Below are 18,342 nucleotides of genomic sequence, written 5' to 3'. Positions count from 1 at the left end.
TGTAGTGCATTTGATAAGGACTAGCCAGGTTAAAAGGGATCCCTCTCAGGAATGATACCAAGCCAGAAGGATTTTGTGTAAGACCTTTTTTATGAATCTTCACACAAGTGACTGGGAACTGTGGACTGCAGTATCAGCTATGCTTGTCAAGCTGCAAAATTTTTGCGGTATAGCAGCTTTCAAAAGAACACTAGACTTTTCAGTGGGATGGTGTAGTCTACCTGCCCAGCTTTCTGTTTATTATGTGGACCTATTACCAGAGATGTATTTCCTTTCCCTCAATGTGTAAAGGCTGTCACAGTACTAAATAGGGCTTTACCATCTGAGAAGATTGTCCAGTGTCCTGGCATCAACTGATTGCACCCATGTTAAATAGAACTGTAGTGTTATCAAATCACATTTCCTACCAAAAAGTTGCCAACATGATAATCATGTGCAATTATTTTAATGACAATCTAGTACTACACATCAGTGTTTTGAGGATGTACCCTAGGAACTGTATTTTGGGGTTAACATGTCAGCTGTGCAGAGACAAAAATTGGCAGGTGGAATAAAAACCAGCTCATTCATTGGCTCTTTTAGAGTATATGGTTGTTGGTAACATTAAAATTAGGACCATTAAGAAACTGATACATATGTGGAACCATGTGTGACACTGTAGGTATGACGTGCATGGCAATCTTTCATAATAACGATGATGCAATATAGCGCTATATTTTGTTAAATAAAAGCACAGTGTAACTGACACCATGCCACTCTTCCAACTCAACCTTATGCTACCCAGCTCACCTTTCCATTTTATAACTCCCTTCTATAGGCTTCCCTCTACAGTCACAAACATCCACACTCACTGCATGCTTCGCTTGGCCTTCAGCCTTACACTGCTTTCCAAACTGCCGGAGAATGCACAGCTAAGATCTAAGTGTCCTCCATGGCTTCCACAATTCAATTTGTGCTGCCTTCTCAGATGGACTCTCTATAATTGTCAACTTGAGATTTAATCAAACGCCCCTCAATCTTTTTTTTTCTGAAACACATTAATAATGAAATCATACATTATATTATATGGGGTCTATTTCAATAGTTTGAAAACTGCAGGATTGCTGCTTTGCTTAGTCTCGAGTTAGAACACTGAATTCATTCCTTGTGTTTACTTATTCCAATTGGGATATGCAGTATTGGAATAAATATTCTTGGACAGTACCACTACCATCATTATGCACAAACCTTTACAACCCTGCCTTGATGGTTTCTAATAGACTTGAGCGAAAGTTCGTGCTTTTCAAATCCAATACCTTATAATCCATGCTATATGAATGGATCATCCAGCATTTCCCTGTTGAGTCTTATTCATTGAATAAAGGCAAATCCTGGAACATGGATTCGTCTGGACTTTGATTACAAAACATTCGATTAGAAGGTACCATCCGAAACTAACTGTTGCTCAAGTATAGTTTCTAACAAAATAAAGCCTTGGTTAACCCTGGCTTCAACAAGCCTCATTAAAATAACAGTCTGTCAGTCTGATGTATAGCATAAACAGAATCACATTGGAGAACATCATTTTTTTTTCTTCCAGCAGTTACTTCAATAAATCCAATTACTAAGCAATAGTGCCATCTAGAGGATTTCTATTTCCACATGTTTTTCCACTTCTGCATTTATGCTTTTTTAAATCTGTGTTTATTCGTTTGAAATATAGCCATCCGCTCTGTGATGTAAATAACAGTTACCAATCTTTTTGAAGTTTCAATTTTCTGCCTTACATAACTGAAATTGAAAGCACTGTATTTCTTTATGAGCATGCTTGTTTTAAAGTGTCACTCTCCAAGTAGGCTATATAAATTGTACTTAGATGTTACAATAGTACTGGTAAAATTATAGCAGGAGTCATATGGTAGAGACAGTACAGATTTAGTAAAGTTTATATTTTTATTGGCTAAATCTAATACACAGCAGTTAGTTGGCAAAGTGATGGTCATTATTAATAAACTATAATCATTATGCAGCTTAGGAAGGCTAATTTTTGCCTTTAAATTCAACAGAAATATATGAAACCTTTTGGAAACACTTATCCGTTCAAAATCTGCAAATCTGTACTACCTTTTCCTCGGGGTAACAGTACAGGCTAAGTGTAGTCCAGTGCTATTTTTCTGTTTCAGTGTGTATATCTGTTATCTGTTTAAACCAGCATTTCCCTACATAACATTTATAAATCGCTGGTAAGACCACACCTTGAATATGCTGTGCAATTTTGGGCACCTGTTCTAAAGAAGGATATCATGGCACTAGAAAAAGTGCAGAGACGAGCTACAAAATTGATAAAAGGAATGGAGCACTTTAGTTATGAAGAAAGGTTAAAAAATTTAAATCTCTTCAGTTTGGAAAAACAGCGCCTTAGAGGGGATATGATAACATTATACAAATATATTCGGGGCCAGTACAAACCATTATCTGGAAATCTATTCATGAACAGGGCTATACATAGGACACGAGGTCACACATTTAGGCTGGAAGAAAGGAGATTTCATCTAAGGCAAAGAAAAGGTTTTTTTTACAGTAAGAGCAATAAGGATATGGAATTCATTGCCGGAAGAGGTGGTTTTGTCAGAGTCTATACAGATGTTTAAATTGCAATTGGATAAATACTTGCAAAAACATAACATACAGGGATACAATTTCTAATTAGTGGACTAATAGCTGCTTGATCCAAGGAGACATCTGACTGCTATTTTGGGGTCAAGAAGGAATTTTTTCCTAGTTTTTTTTCAGACTGGGTTTTTTGCCTTCTTTTGGATCAACAGCAAAAGCATATGTGAGGAAGGCTGAACTTGATGGACGCAAGTCTCTTTTCAGCTATGTAACTATGTAACAGCTAGTTCAACCTATCATATCTCATGTCCAACGTGAAGTCTTCCCCCCCAGAATGGAGAAATCTTGCATTGGCACTTGGTAAGCTAAGTGAGCAGCAGGTCTTATGTAGACTTGGGATTTGTGAGATGGATATTATTTGATGAATTATGGAATGTGGTATAACTGGACAAGTCAGAAGATAGGGTTTTGGGATGTCGCTGAAATGCCTATAATGAAAGATAGAAAACGTAGTGCAATATTGTTTGAAACCAAATCAAGTTGTAAGGTGTGACAATACACTCACAAATTCCAAGCGTTTTTAGAGCATATCAAAGGTGCCTCTCCACAGTAAAGATGGGGGTTGGAATAGAAGGTCTCCTTAGATAATGACCGCAAGGTGCCCGGTTGCTAGGACATAGCAAGTATCCAGCCTCACCAAACAGCTCCCAAAAACGGTTTTAATAGATGAATAAAATCAAATACAATACAAAATAACAAATTGATTCAATATGAGAATAAAAAAATAGAATAAAAAGTCCACAGGTTCTACGCGTTTCGTTCTATGCAAGAACTTCCTCAGGGACCAGATAATAAAACAATGATTAAGATTCATGCATCAAAAAATCAATCTAACAAACAGTTTCAAACATACTGCTTTAAATAGGGCTAACCCTTAAAGTTCATTGGAGTAATCGATGGGCGTCTTCACCTTCTAGCTTCTTTCATTTGCTCGGGGAATTCCTTCCATCTGTGGCAAATTACTGGTGTAATGAAACTTCCGACGGCTGTTTAGGATGACTTCCGCGTTCATACACGTGATGCGCTTGCGTTCCAGTGAAAATGGCCGTACGTTCCAAGGGGTAAGGATGTGAGAAAACTCATCATCTCCCCCTCTGGTCGCCAGAAGAAAAACGCCAATACATCTAAATAAAAAACTTGTTACTAAGCAGTATAATGCACTAACGAATTACATCTCATAATTCATATAAAATAATGAAGTCTAACTCTTATTTATGCAACACAGTGGAGCTCCCTATCATAGCATCCCACTTGTTTATATATACTTTTATAAAACATGATTAAATATATATTTCATTATATTACTTTCGCCTGTAAAATATAATTGGATGTGTATTTCCTTGTAATAATTTCACCTCAATACGGTGATAAGGTACTAAAATATCAGAAATTATGTAATAAACATTATTTATTATTTCATATTTATTTTTTTCTATGAGAGCTCGTTTATCAAGTTTACTTTACAAACAGTGTCAACAGTAACATTAGATTTATATAAGGAAAAAGATAATAATAATAATAATAAAAAATTTGGTTTGTCATATAACAAACACACACAATCAGGTATCCAATTGCCAATCCATGCTGTGCTGATATATTATCCTTAATTCAGTGCTATAAATGGCTATGCTCATCTTAAAATTAATAATAATTTCTTCCAAAAAATTCAGAAGAAAGTTGGAATATATAAGAAACGTAGAGGTTAACATCCCAGGAAGCACACTAGATCCATATCTAAATTGAGGCCTCTTGGTGATAATGTTCCTAATTCGTGGATCCAGTATGTCTCCCTCTGTGACAATTTTCTTTCCCTATTTCCCCCCCTCCAATGAGGCAACACTCGCTCTATACCCATACATCGCAGCCGTTTCAAAGAAAAAAGGGGGCAATTGTTACAATGGAGGGGAACAGAATGAGTATCCAATTTCTTTTTGATATTGTTAATATGTTCTAACAACCTTACTTTAAGACATCTTTTTGTACGACCCACGTATTGGCTGCCACATGGACATTGGAGTAAATACACCACGAAGTCCGAGCGGCAACCAATACCTGTCCGTATAGGATAAGGGCGATGATGACAAGAGCTGAGAAAAGTAGTGGCCTGACTCGTATTGACCTGATAACATGCTTTACATGATTGACACCCTTTAAAACCGTTGGTCTGGATCTGGGTATTAGTACTGTTCTTTCTTTTTAAGGCATAGCTGGGGGCTAAGATGTTTTTAAGATTTTTTCTTCTTTTATACACTATATTTGGTTTAGTCAATAGGAGGCTCCCCCAGGGGGTCTTCCAAAAGAATAGGCCAATATTTTTGTAAACTTTTTCTAATTTTTTGATGATCACTATTGAATTGGGTGAAAAAAGCTTGTTGAAAGTTACCTCTTTTATTATCCCATTTTTTTGGATTCTCAATTAATAGTTCATTTCTATTAATTTTAGATATGTCATGTATCTCTCTTTTAATTCTTTTGTGACCATAACCTTTATGTATCAATTTGCCAGCTATATGTTGCGACTGAATATGGAAATCTTTAGTATGGGAACAGTTACGTCGAACTCTCATCAATTGTCCTCTGGCTATGCCTTTAAGCCAGGGTTGATGATGGCAACTTTGTTGGTGGACGTAACTGTTCCCATCTGTGGGTTTAAAGAAACATTTTGTTTTCATTTCATTTCCTTCACCCAAAAGGGTCAAATCCAAGAAATTGATCTCTTTATGATTCCATATTGGTGACAATTTTAAATTGTAATTGTTCTGGTTAAGATGTTGAACAAAGGACATAAACTGAGACTCCGACCCTTTCCAGACTATGATCACATCATCGATGTAGCGATGCCACAGGACCAGGTTCTCCACCCAGTCATGCCCCAACCACACACAGAGGTCTTCCCATCTGCGCATGTAAATGTTGGCATAACTGGGGGGCGAACCTGGTCCCCATGGAAGTGCCCACCAACTGTAAATAAAAAGAGTCATTAAAAAAGAAATAATTATGCTCCAATATGAATCTTACTCCTGTAATAATGAAAGATCTTAGATCCTGTGTAATAGTTCTGTCTTGATTTAGGAAGAATGTAATAGCTTCCAAACCCAAATCATGGTTAATTATTGTATAGAGCGAGGTCACATCTAGTGTGGCCCAGCTATAACCATAACACCATTCCAGATTTTCAATTTCTTGCAAGAAAGATTTTGTATCTTTTGTATATGATGTCGCTTGTTGAGCATATTTCTGCAAATGAAAGTCCAAAAAGGCCGATAGGTTTGCAGTTACTGAATCAATGCCACTGATTATGGGCCGTCCAGGTGGAGTCTGTATATTTTTATGTATCTTTGGGATAAAATAAAAAATCGGAATTACAAGGTGTTCATTCCACAAAAATTCAAAATTCTTATTTGAGATTGTATCTCTACTTCTCGCCCCATCCAAAAAATCTTTAAGTTCTTTATTAAATAATAGAGTTGGATCTTTTTTTAATTTTTTATATGTTATTCCATCAGATAGAATGTTGGCAGCTTCTTGTTGATAATATTGGGATGTCATAATGACAATAGCCCCCCCCCCCCTTATCTGCCTCTTTAATTACTATATCCTCCCTAGAGGTTAGATTTTTTAAGGCCAATTTCTCGCCCTTTGTTAGATTTGATATACTTCCCTTATTCTTAGATTTATTTAATTTGGTCCATTTTTTAAAATCTTTTTCAACCAGATTTTCAAAAGTCTCCAAATGGGCCCCTTTACTTTGGACTGGAAAACAAATTGATTTGGGTCTTCACTACCCTTTGGTTTTCTGGATCACTTCCCTCCATTGGATTTGGGAATCTTAAAAAATGTCTTTTAATTGTCATAGATCTCACAAACTTCTTTAAATCAATTTACAATTGAAAATCACCCGCCCCTTCGCTTGGGGCAAATTTCATACCCTTCTCCAATAGATTTAGTTCCTGTGTTGTTAATATTGTACCTGATAAATTGACAATTCCCCTTTTAGTTTCATTCTCATGCATACTCCAATGAACTTTAAGGGTTAGCCCTATTTAAAGCAGTATGTTTGAAACTGTTTGTTAGATTGATTTTTTGATGCATGAATCTTAATCATTGTTTTATTATCTGGTCCCTGAGGAAGTTCTTGCATAGAACGAAACGCGTAGGACCTGTGGACTTTTTATTCTATTTTTTTATTCTCATATTGAATCAATTTGTTATTTTGTATTGTATTTGATTTTATTCATCAATTAAAACCGTTTTTGGGAGCTGTTTGGTGAGGCTGGATACTTGCTATGTCCTAGCAACCGGGCACCTTGCGGTCATTATCTAAGGAGACCTTCTATTCCAACCCCCATCTTTACTGTGGAGAGGCACCTTTGATATGCTCTAAAAACGCTTGGAATTTGTGAGTGTATTGTCACACCTTACAACTTGATTTGGTTTCAAACAATATTGCACTACGTTTTCTATCTTTCATTATAGGCATTTCAGCGACATCCCAAAACCCTATCTTCTGATATATCTATATTATATGGTTACCAACTGGGAGGCAACCGTGGGATGCTGTTTGTACCTATAAGTTAAGTTATTTTAATATATTTGTGTTTGCATTAACCTTTTACTTTTGGTAGTTTGCAATTGTTTTTCTTATACTATAACTGGACATGGGCTGAATAAGTTTAGCTACATAACTCTATTGCTGGCTTGTCATCAATGGCTCTAGATTGAAAGAGCATAAATACTGCAAGTAAGCAGCGGAATTCAGTCAGCAGCCTCTTTTATGAAGACTGTGCAGAGTTCTAGAATAATATTCCAGGTTCTAGAATATCGGTAATCTAATTGAAGGGAGGGCCTGTTAATTGAAGACAAATGTCATGCAAGCAATTTATGGCAACTTACACGGTAGTGAATTTTGAGTCTAGAGTCTAATACGCTGTCTGGGCCATTCTAAGACCTATGTTCTAATACTTATACCAATAGAATATTGCCTAGAATAATCAGGGTTAGGCAACCTTTGGCACTCCACCTCCCATAAAACATTAAAGGGAAATATAATCTGCACCATCTGGAGTGCCAAAGGTTGTCTACCTTTGGCCTAGATCCTAGTGCTTTTCTGGTTAATGTTTTTGTTGACTAACATTTGAATGTCCTTGTAAACTTGGAAAGTCTCCCACACTAACATAGTGTGAAATAGTAAATACCTCACACCGCTCCAGAAAATGAGATCTACATCCAAAGTAATTTTCAAACCTATCTTTCATACAAAACACCCTTCATCTCTGAAGCCACAAGCTTGCCAAGCAATAATGGAATTATCACAACATGCCATATTTTTCACTGTATTTTAAAAACAATAATTATAACCATGTCTCAAGTAGTCAGCATGAAAACCTCTCACAGCCCTACTTTGTACAGATTATATTTTGATGTCTTAAAACCGTATTTTTTTTGTTTGTATTCAAGTCAATTTCAGTAATTTCAGTTTTGTAGTCCTTCCTGTCTGGATTAAGGAATTAATGGATCTTGGAAAGATGCTCATGTTGGACCTAGTTCCAGAATTTTAATCTATAATAACACAATAGACAGACAGATTGACATACCGATTTATATGTACATAAATATATGTGGGGTTTGTGTGCCCGAATGTAACCACATGCATGTGATTGTTTGTCAGTGGAAGGGGTGTATGCTTTCATGGAAGGGATAAATATAAGTAATTGTTTGAGGGTTGGTTTACACACAGACTATTTACTGCAATAATGTATGTATAACAGGTAGGGCTGCTGTCTGCTTGGTGCCAGTTCTTTAAAATTAACAGTAATTCAAATATCCACCTCTATAATACATGGCAGGTACACACATTTCTATAAACACACAAAATGACGCACATACAGATACAGTGGACATACAATGATACACACACTCACAGTATACACTGACACACAAACACACTCAGATACAGTATGCACATCCTGTTATGCACATACTTAGACAATCACACACTTTTATACACACTAATATACACACACTCATTCAGACAGTATACACACACACTGCTGCACATAGCCAGCGATACACGTGCAGTTAGACATAGTACACAAATTGTAAGCAGTTAATTAGTGATTTAGAAAAATTTTCCCCTTGCAAACGTTTTCTTTTACCCTAATTATGTCACTCCCTCAGATGTTACCAACAGACATGGGTGGGATGGAGCTGGTTCTCCAATATCCTCTATTCCATCCACCTATATCTTTTCAAGAATGGCCTAGAAAATATAGAATTTTCCTGTCAGTCTTAGGAGTTCTTTCTAGTAATAGTGAATTATTAGGGGTGGGTATTGGCCACCATGGTGAGCAGTCGCATGGATAGAGGGCCATGGTGAGCCATAGTGAGCAGTCGCATGCACAGAGGGCTCCTCCCCTAAATCACCCTAATCTCTGTATAACTATGATACTGTGTTGCAAGTGTCTTTTGCTCTTACTGTGTCTGGGACATCTTGGATCCTATCTTCATGGGCATGAGCTAACTCTGCCTGTGCAGGCCAGTATGGCGTAGCTGACCAAATGCTGCATCGACTGGTAGTAATATTCAACCACTTTTAGGCAAAATTTTGGACAACACTGCCTCATCAATAGGAGGGAGAATGAACAAGCGTGATTGTGTGAGCCTTATCCGGGCAAAAAGTACACATACTTGCCAGTGCCTTCCAACATCGGCCGGCCTAGGTGAAGACCGGGTACATCGACCACATAGGCTTTAGCCCTCTCCTGCAAGGGAAGTGCTTGGACTCTTCAAGCACCCAAGCCCATGACAAACAGATGCTGGCCCATGACAAACAGATGCTGGCCTTCAAACAGACCTGGGGCTAGAGTGTTGTCCTACTATTCTCCCATCTTGCCACACCCTACAATTACCATCTTACATTCCCTACGTGGGCATTGGCTGACACCGAACTTACTCTCTTGTCTCCTTACATCTTGGGTGTAACTCCTGCATTAGTACAATACACTTCCCATTTATATGCATCTTTTATGACAAAAATAATAAATCTCTGCCTTTGTTGGTGGGTCCAGATATTGGAACCTCTCAAAGCTGCCAGAAATACACCTAGAATGGACTCTCCAGAAGTGTCCTGGGGCTTAACCCCTATTAAGGAAACAAAGAAAGAAGATTACTTAGACCATCTGGATCTTTTATGCCCTTCATTATCAGTGTTCAATAGTTTTGTGCAATGCAGTAACATGATAGTGTGTGGGGATTCAGTGGTTTACCCATCTTGTACTTCTAGCTTGTTACTCATATATAGCTTGTTATGCATTACTATTTAGAATAGCTATACTGTCAGTCTGTATAGCCTGCTTTAATTACTATTCATGAAAATCCATCTACAGATGGATTTTTCCTGAGCATGTTTCTGATACCAAAACATTGTGCGGTTTTATCATATGCCATGGTATTATTTTCAGATGCTTGCATAAGCTTGTTCTTGCTGTTGTGGCATTACAAGCACATTTGTAACTCTAAGCATAGCAAAATAAAGATTGACCAAATAAAGAAATAAATAAAATGAGCTGAAAAACACATTTTTTAAATTTAAGATAAAATAAGCAATTCTGTCCAAATTTAGCCTACATTGGAAGATGGTTGTCAACTAAATACATATCATTTCATTAGCCCAATAATGTTTCTCAGAGTTATCAAGTAAATAAAGTGTGCAAGTTGGATGCCCAAAATGTCATGGCTGCATTGTTTTTTGTTTTTTTTAACCTCCCAACTCCACTTCATCTAATTTCCCCCATAGTTACCCCCATATACCCCTAGGCCCCCCATTATTAACTGTTTTTTAGTCTTTATTTTGCACCACCGTCTTTGTGTGGTTAGATGAAGGCAATGTAGGAGACGTCATCTGCCCACACTAGATAGCGCTGTAAAATTCATGTGTATACCCAGTTAAACACTGGGGCATTGGTTATTGTCCGAAATTCAGACAGGAATTTTGTACATTCATTCGCGAGAAAGACGAATGAATGAATAGAAATGTCAGATGAACAAACAAACACGAATATCGGTGTTTGCTTGTTTGTTCATTTAGTTTATTACATGGAAAGAGCTACTGGTGCACAGCTCTCTACTTATAATATGTAAAGATAGAATCGGCAGGGAGCTGTGCTCCCTGCCACATCCTAAGCCCCCCATGTCCTCCCTTACTCTATGGGGGTCTATATGAACCCATATTAGCATTAGGGAGATTGAAATCTCCCGAATGCCCCTGCTCGCTATGCTGAGAGTAGGGGCATGTCTACTAAACAGTGAGCAGCCTGTGTCTGCTCACTGTTAAAAAAAAAAAAAGCCCCACCCCCTCTAATAAGTGGCCCTCATGGTGGGGAATCAATTAACTAGTTTGGGGGACATAGTGTCCCCCCCCCCCCCGAACCCGCACCTGAGCCACGGGTGAGGGGTCCTAAATGACAATAAGGGGGGGGACCTAGTGCCCCCCTGGCCCCACCCATGAGCGGCGAGTGGGGGCCCTAAATTATAACAAGGGAGGGGAAGACATATTGTCCTCCCCCGAGCCCCCACCCATTAGCAGCGGGTGGGGGCCCTAAATGAAAATAGGGAGGATCTATTGTCCTCCCCCTGGCCCCCATCCATGAGCGGTGGGTTGGGGCCCTAAATTGCAATAAGGGGGGGGGGGATCTATTGTCCTCATCCCTGGCCACCACCCATGAGCGACGGGTGGGGCTAAATGTAAAAAATACACCCTTAGTCGGTACCCAAGTAAAATTAAATAAAGCCCTACCTACCTCCCACTGGCTGCTCACTGTTTAGTAAACATGTCCCTACTTACAGTATAGCGAGTAGGGGCAGAAGGGAGATTTTATTCTCCCTTAATTACTAATACTAAGTAATCTTTACTTAGTATTAGTAAATTTGTCTGAAAGACCAATTTAGGTTTTTCAGCCTTTTAATAGATAGCTCCCTAATACCGTGGGGATTAGGGAGCTATCTTCTCGCGGCACGAATAGGATCGAAATTTCATTCATTTGAATGAAATTTCGTACTGAACAAAAAGTCCAGAATTGCATCCTAACATGAATGGACAACCTATAGTCATTCTGTTAGGTTGAAATGTATTAATTATTAATTATGAATATTATTTATTAAAACAGTAATAAAAGTCTTACATTGAAGTAACTGGAATGCCACAGTTCAATAGCATAAGCACAACATGTTTCAACGCTCCTTTGCGTCTTCCTCAGGTACATTACCCCAAAATATGATGTTATGTCCAGTATAATATTTATTTTACTTATGTAGTTTTTTTTGCACAAAGAACACAAAAGAACTCCCCTGGGGGCACCTCCATATACAGTGCAGTAAGATACCAGTCCCTGTGCTGTTTAACTGCAATTTTTCACTTTTTCATTACTTATTGTTCCTGTTGATGATTTAGTATATGAGGCTGTATATATAATACAGACTGTATATATAAGAGAATGAAAAACTTTTATATACAATGTTTTAAGTAATTGGTTTAATAAATGTGTACGTAGAATTATAGTTCTACATTGAAATACAGTATTATGTGCTGTATTATGTGTTCTTTGTGCTTTTTTGGTTAGTCACCCATTCTTCTAGTGGAGTTTGTTTTCCCACAAGTAGCATCTCTCCTTTTTATACTTACTTTATATTTATTTTCATGAAGTAATGTATTAATCAATTTATTAAATATTTTATTAGTATATACATAATCTTAATATTATTGTCTTTGTCGTTTTCCTTTTATATATACATTTATTTATTTTTTGCCTCTCTTCCTGGTGAAGAGATTGCTCTTGTTAGGAGCAAATGAGTCACACCCCTTCAGACAGTCAAAGAATATGATCCAAATACAATAATGGACAATAGCCTCTCCCCATGATTAAAATTTACTTAGATCTATCTTTTGTATTTCACCTGGGGGGAAAAAAACGAGAAGAAATCAAAGTGTCTTAATATGTCCAAGGTCAGTGTCAATCTAGATGGAGTCCAGCATATTGTATTAAGTTTGAATATTTTGATTCTGTACACTGGGAGAACAGCAAAAAAAGAACAACTACACCAATATCCATTAAGTACATGTCAGAGTGTTTCTGATTGACATGGAACTTTTCATGGTGACATGATACATCTACATACACATTTCATTTATTTTAATGTTGCTGTAAAAATACAAATACAATGCATGTGTTGTATAGTCTTTGAAAATCACAAGTAGATATTTTAATATTCTGAATTTCATGGAAATTGTTTTATATTTTGTTTCTGCTCAGATAACAGATATGAAGGAGAAATTGAAGTTATCAAAAAAAATTTGGTCTTCCTTACCACATAGCATTTGTAAAGAAAAGAGATTGACTGGCCGATTACGGGATGAAGAAGAATGCTGGAATGGACACAGTAAAGCACGGTAACTTATTTAATATCCTATTTTCTGTTCAATACTCTTATCCTTTGTAAGATTTAATGGATATCTTGGAATTTCATATATCACAGAAGTGTGTACCTTTTATTATCTGCGAAAAAAAAATGTGTAAGTCAATTAGATATTGATCCTCGTAACTTTTTGCTTCAGACAAATTTCCTCTATATGATCATTTCTGGAAAAAAACTATTTGGCTAGACCAAAAGGCAAGAAAATGTGAATATGATTGATATATTTTGCAGTACACTGATAGGTGCATTTTCCTGTATTTGGTTCACAGATCAAGTGAGGAGAAGTAACCATTAGAGGGGAAAACAGGAGGTGTAGTAAAAAAAAATGTTAATTTATTAAATATATGATATATAAATATACTTTTGGATTGTATTTTTTTTTACTGCTCCTCCTTTCCCCCCTCTATTGGTCACTTCTTACTTGATCTGTGAATAAAATCAACATTTAGCGATTGTCCTTTATGCATCAACCATCTCTTTTTCCTACGGCCATCTCTTTTTCTTTTCTTTTTTTTCTGCCAAGCTGAATTGACATTCGGGAGGAATTCAAGAGTCCCAAAAAAATTTCACTAAAAAAAGAATGTAAACACTGCCTTTTCACAGAAAAGGCAGAAAATGCAGCATTTATAGTGCAAAGATAAATGCTCTTTGCTCCAAAATCTCTACCATTAAGCTGTAGATGTTCTGGTGTGTCTAGGGTGTCCCTTCAACTTCAGTCATCATCATTACTCACACAATCTCAAGAATGGTACTCCAAGATGGTGAGGTTAATGAAAAACAAAAACGACATTTGTCATTAACATGTTGTGTCCCAAATCATCATTACTAAGCGTGTATATTCCTTTACAGCAATAATGTTAAAATATTGTTTATTTTCAAAATATTTAGTTACAAACTTACACAATTTTCTCTATAAATGAAAAAAGGTAAATAAACTAGAGTAAAAAATAAAGTGAAAAAAATGTTGCCAAAAAAGAAGCACGATTGGTGCGAAATGTGTCTTGAGAGGAGTTACCCACCAGGGGAGACAGAGTGTCAGGATCGGGACAGGGATCCAACACGCAGAGTACAAACAGTAGCCAGATACGTATACCGGACCTTAGAATGGCCGGACTAACGTAAGTAGTACAGTATAGAATGGTCAAAGACAAGCCGAGGTCGAGGGTAACAGAAGACAGGTAAGCGAGAGACAAGCCGAATCAAGGGTAACAGAGATAAGCAGAGTAAGGTAAACAAGCCGGGTCAAAACCAAAAGGGATAATAGAATACACAAGCACTGAGTGACTAGAACAAGCTAGAACCACGACAGGGCAATGAGCTAATGAAAGAAGCTCTCTTAAATACCCTGTTCAGAGCAGTAACCACGCCTCCGAGGCGTCCTGATTGGTCCTGCAGCAATTGAGTGACAGGTCGTTCCGGAGGAGTGTCCTGATGACAACTTCCTGCCTAGATGCTGTAAAAGGCAGTCACTCCCTCGCGGCCGGCCTTGCATGACCGGATAGACCGTGGGGAAGGGAGCCATCAGGCCGTCTGGATGGAGGAACAGCTAAGTCTCTACCTCTTTCGGAGGTAGAGACCACAGGTACCCCGACACAGAGACCATATTCATTAGCCCTGTGGCTGGATGTTAAATCTAAAAGCACTCCATACTTTTATAATTATTATTATTATTTACCTCTCCCAAATGCCTTAATGTTTATAACTTGGTTTTAAGCATTTCAAGTTGTTTATTCATTTGACATGCTAGTCTAGAATAATAAAGTGGATTACTTTTATGAAACCTGTTTTTCTGCACCTCTTCTTTGTGGTTCCCCATGTTTATAAGTGCTTATACACTACGCTGTTCCCAGTAGAACATCTCACAGCCCTGGGGAAAACTCCATAAACTAAGTATCCTGGATGGCATGTGGTCATCTTTACAGAGAATAACACCTTATTTCCGGTCACTGTTTTATTGAGCCAAATCGGGGTGCTCTGTGTGCTAAGTTACTAGCATTACCATAAGCAAAGATCTCACACCACACACGTGTTCCTTGGACAATTTTTATACTAAAACGGTTTATTTGTATCTATTCACCTGCTTACACATTGTATATATGGGATTTATATGTTTTCTCTAATGTATGGCTATCAATCAACATTAATACTTTTTATTTAAAATTTAGATATTTTATGTTTACTGTAAGCACTTTACCATATTGTTTGTCATTGGTTTGATGTGCACTATTATTTGAGCATTTTCTTTGTTTCATGTACACTGCTACATCCTCAGGGTTGGAAACAGTAGATAAGTATAAGTATTTGTATATGAGCGTACCTCAATTTATTTTTGGTATTTGTGGTTATTTTGACTGATGTGAGATGGATAAATCATAGGAGAGTTTTGCAGTTCACAGTGTGTTCACAATTACATTTTGAGCACCTACACATATTACACTTGTTTTGGTTTTAACAGGACTCAAATACATGTACCCTTTGTTCAATTAGCCATTCTTCTTAATAGAGAGTTCATGTAAAACAAGATTTCATGCATGTTGACTTTGTGCTGGACTGCTGAAGAAAACTGTAGATTTGTACATTGACCTCTTGTTCACTGTCACTTTGGAGCAATTTAAATATTTTTTTTTTCTATTTCTGTTTTTCTTTTGCAGCTAAGTAGAACTGATATGCTAATATATGTGAAATTAAGCATAATTTTAGAGTTTTGCGAATGTAAAATAGATGGATTGTACAGCACTTAACATAATGCTATCGCTAAGCCTAAAAATGCCACATTTTGTATTTTTAAAATATGCTTAATACAAGTTTAGGTAACTCACATTCTAAATATGCAAGAGATTTTTTTTAAATGTAGATGTAAGTAAATGATTATTCTGGAATGTCTGTAGGATGGTTATCTTTAGACTTGTGCATGGAAAAAAATAGTTTTAGGGGATCAAGGTTTCGTCCATGTAGTGTTTTAGTTTAGATGATTTTTTTTCAATGTGATCGTTTCAAGAAAGTAGGGGAGTAAAAATTAGTAGCAGTAAGAAATCTATTTAATTTATTATATATTTGTTAATTATATAATATATATCGATTTTTTTTTTTTACTGCTCTTTTTTTTCCATTTGTTGATCACTTTTCACTTGATATGTGAATAGAATGAACATTTAGTAACTGCCCCCTAACTATCAATATTTTTTTTTTTTTTTTGCCACCACAAACAGAACTCTGAATTATGAAACGAAATAAATGGCTTGTTCATTCCTAGTTTTCTTTTTTTGATTTGTCAATATGGCAATTTGGACAAATCACAGATCGACCAAAATTTAACCAGAAATCAATATTAAAGTGGCATTGTCATGGCTGCATCCCTTTTTTTTTTTTTAAACCCTCCCGACCCCACTAACTCTAATTGCCCCCCTTATTCACGCCCACTTGCCCCTAAGCCACATATATTAACTCTTTTTTATTCATTACTTTGTGGGGCATCTATTAACTAGCTGGGGGGACATAGTGTCCCCCTCGAGGCCCCACCCATGCTATTGGGGACTATTCAACTAAATGGGGGACATAGGGTCCCCCTTGGCCACCACCAATGAGCGGCGGGTAGGGACCCTAAATGACAATAAGGGGGGGCCCTTTTGTCCTCCCCCCGGCCCACACTCATGAGCAGTGGGTGGGTGCCATAGAAGACAATGGGGGGACCTATTGTTCCCCCTCTGCCTCCTCCCATGAATGGCAGGTGGGGGCCCTAAATGACAATAATGGGGGGGACCTAGTGCCTCCCCGGCCCACCCATGAGCGTTGGGTCAATAAATGACAATAGGGGGGACATAGTATCCCCCCCGGACCTCACCCATGAGCAGTAGGTCGGGGCCTTAAAAGACAATGGGGGGGACCTATTGTTCCCCCCTCACCCTAAAAATAGTGGGGGGGACAATAAAACTAAATATCTGTCAATAAAAAAATAATTACCATTTGATGTCTTCTTTTTTCTAAAACCTTCTTTTTTTCAACCCCAAAAAAGGCCAAATTAAAATCCATTAAGCCTGATGAACTTATAAAATAAAAAAGGACACAAGAGCAAAAAAAAAAAACATGCCCCCCCCAAAAGATCCAGACGCTTAAAAAAATAATCCATCTTCACCCACCAGGGGCACCACACAGACTGAGCTCCGCAGGGCGGGGAAAGGCTTATAAAGCCTTCCCACGCCCTGCAATTTGACTCACAGTGCTCTGATTGGTTGGTTTAAGCAAACCAATAAGAGTGCTCTGACAGGTAAATCGTGAGCCTTATTGGTAACCTGTAAGAGTCACTATTTACCTATCTTGGTTGGTAACCTGTAAGAGTCACTATTTACTCTTATTGGTTGGCTAAAGCCAATCAATCAGAGTGTTCTGAGTCAAATTTCAGGGCGTAGGAAGACTTTATAAGACTTTCCCTGCCCTGTGGAGCTCAATCTGTGCGGTGCCCTCGCTGGGTGAAGATGGATTAAGAGTCGGAATTATTTTTTTTTCAGCGGGGGGGGGTATTTTTTTTTTCACTCTGGTCTTTTTTATTTTTTATAAGTTCGTCCATAGGGCTTTTTTTTTTTTTTTTAACAACAGTGAGCAGACACTGGCTGCTCACTTTTTACTAGATATGCCCCTACTCGCCATATAGCAAGTAGGGGCAGATTAATTATTAATGTTAAGTAATCTTAGTATTAGTAAAGTTGTCTGAAAGACCAATTTTGGTCTTTCAGCCTTTTGGTAGATAGCTCCCTGATACCGTGGGAATTAGGGAGCTATCTACTAAGCGGCTGTAACAAGTAATTCATTCTAATGAAATTTCGAATTGAACTAAAAGTACCGAATGTCGTCCTAAAATGAATGAACAAACTGTTCTCATTCTGTTAGGATCAAATTCGGTAGTTTGGGAAAAGTGAAAGCAGGCATCGCGAAATTATGGAGGAAAGGGTGAGTATTGTGGGAAAAGTTTTCTGACCCACAGAAAGTGGGTCAGAGCGGGTCAAGAGAAGGAAAAATACATAAGACAAAGTAGTATCTACTTTGTCTTATGTTTTAAAGAAAACTAGAGCAGACAGGAAAAAAGGACAGATCCTGAGAGAGGGAGAGAAGAGGAAGTGATTAGGAAGAGTTATGTTTGGCATGACAGTGCCGCTTTAATTTGAAACCAAATACACACGTCTAATAATCTTCTAAAAGCTATAAATGTAGTGACCCATATCTGTT

The 18,342-nt window shown here is 37.6% G+C and overlaps 1 protein-coding gene across 2 annotated transcripts in view; it reads left to right on the top strand.

Annotated features, from left to right (window-relative positions):
- Positions 1 to 18,342, top strand: part of GPC6 (glypican 6) — a 946,336-nt gene that overhangs the window by 917,851 nt on the left and 10,143 nt on the right. For both annotated transcript variants that reach the window (XM_063425801.1, XM_063425799.1), the window contains one exon: positions 12,960 to 13,096. In XM_063425801.1, coding sequence (XP_063281871.1) covers positions 12,960 to 13,096 — 137 coding nt within the window. The remainder of the gene's footprint in view (positions 1 to 12,959; positions 13,097 to 18,342) is intronic.

This window comes from Pelobates fuscus, chromosome 1, assembly GCF_036172605.1.
Source record: "Pelobates fuscus isolate aPelFus1 chromosome 1, aPelFus1.pri, whole genome shotgun sequence".
Classification (NCBI taxonomy): domain Eukaryota; kingdom Metazoa; phylum Chordata; class Amphibia; order Anura; family Pelobatidae; genus Pelobates; species Pelobates fuscus.
The sequence above is the reverse complement of the archived record's forward strand: the minus strand, read 5'-3'. Positions and strand labels throughout refer to the sequence as shown.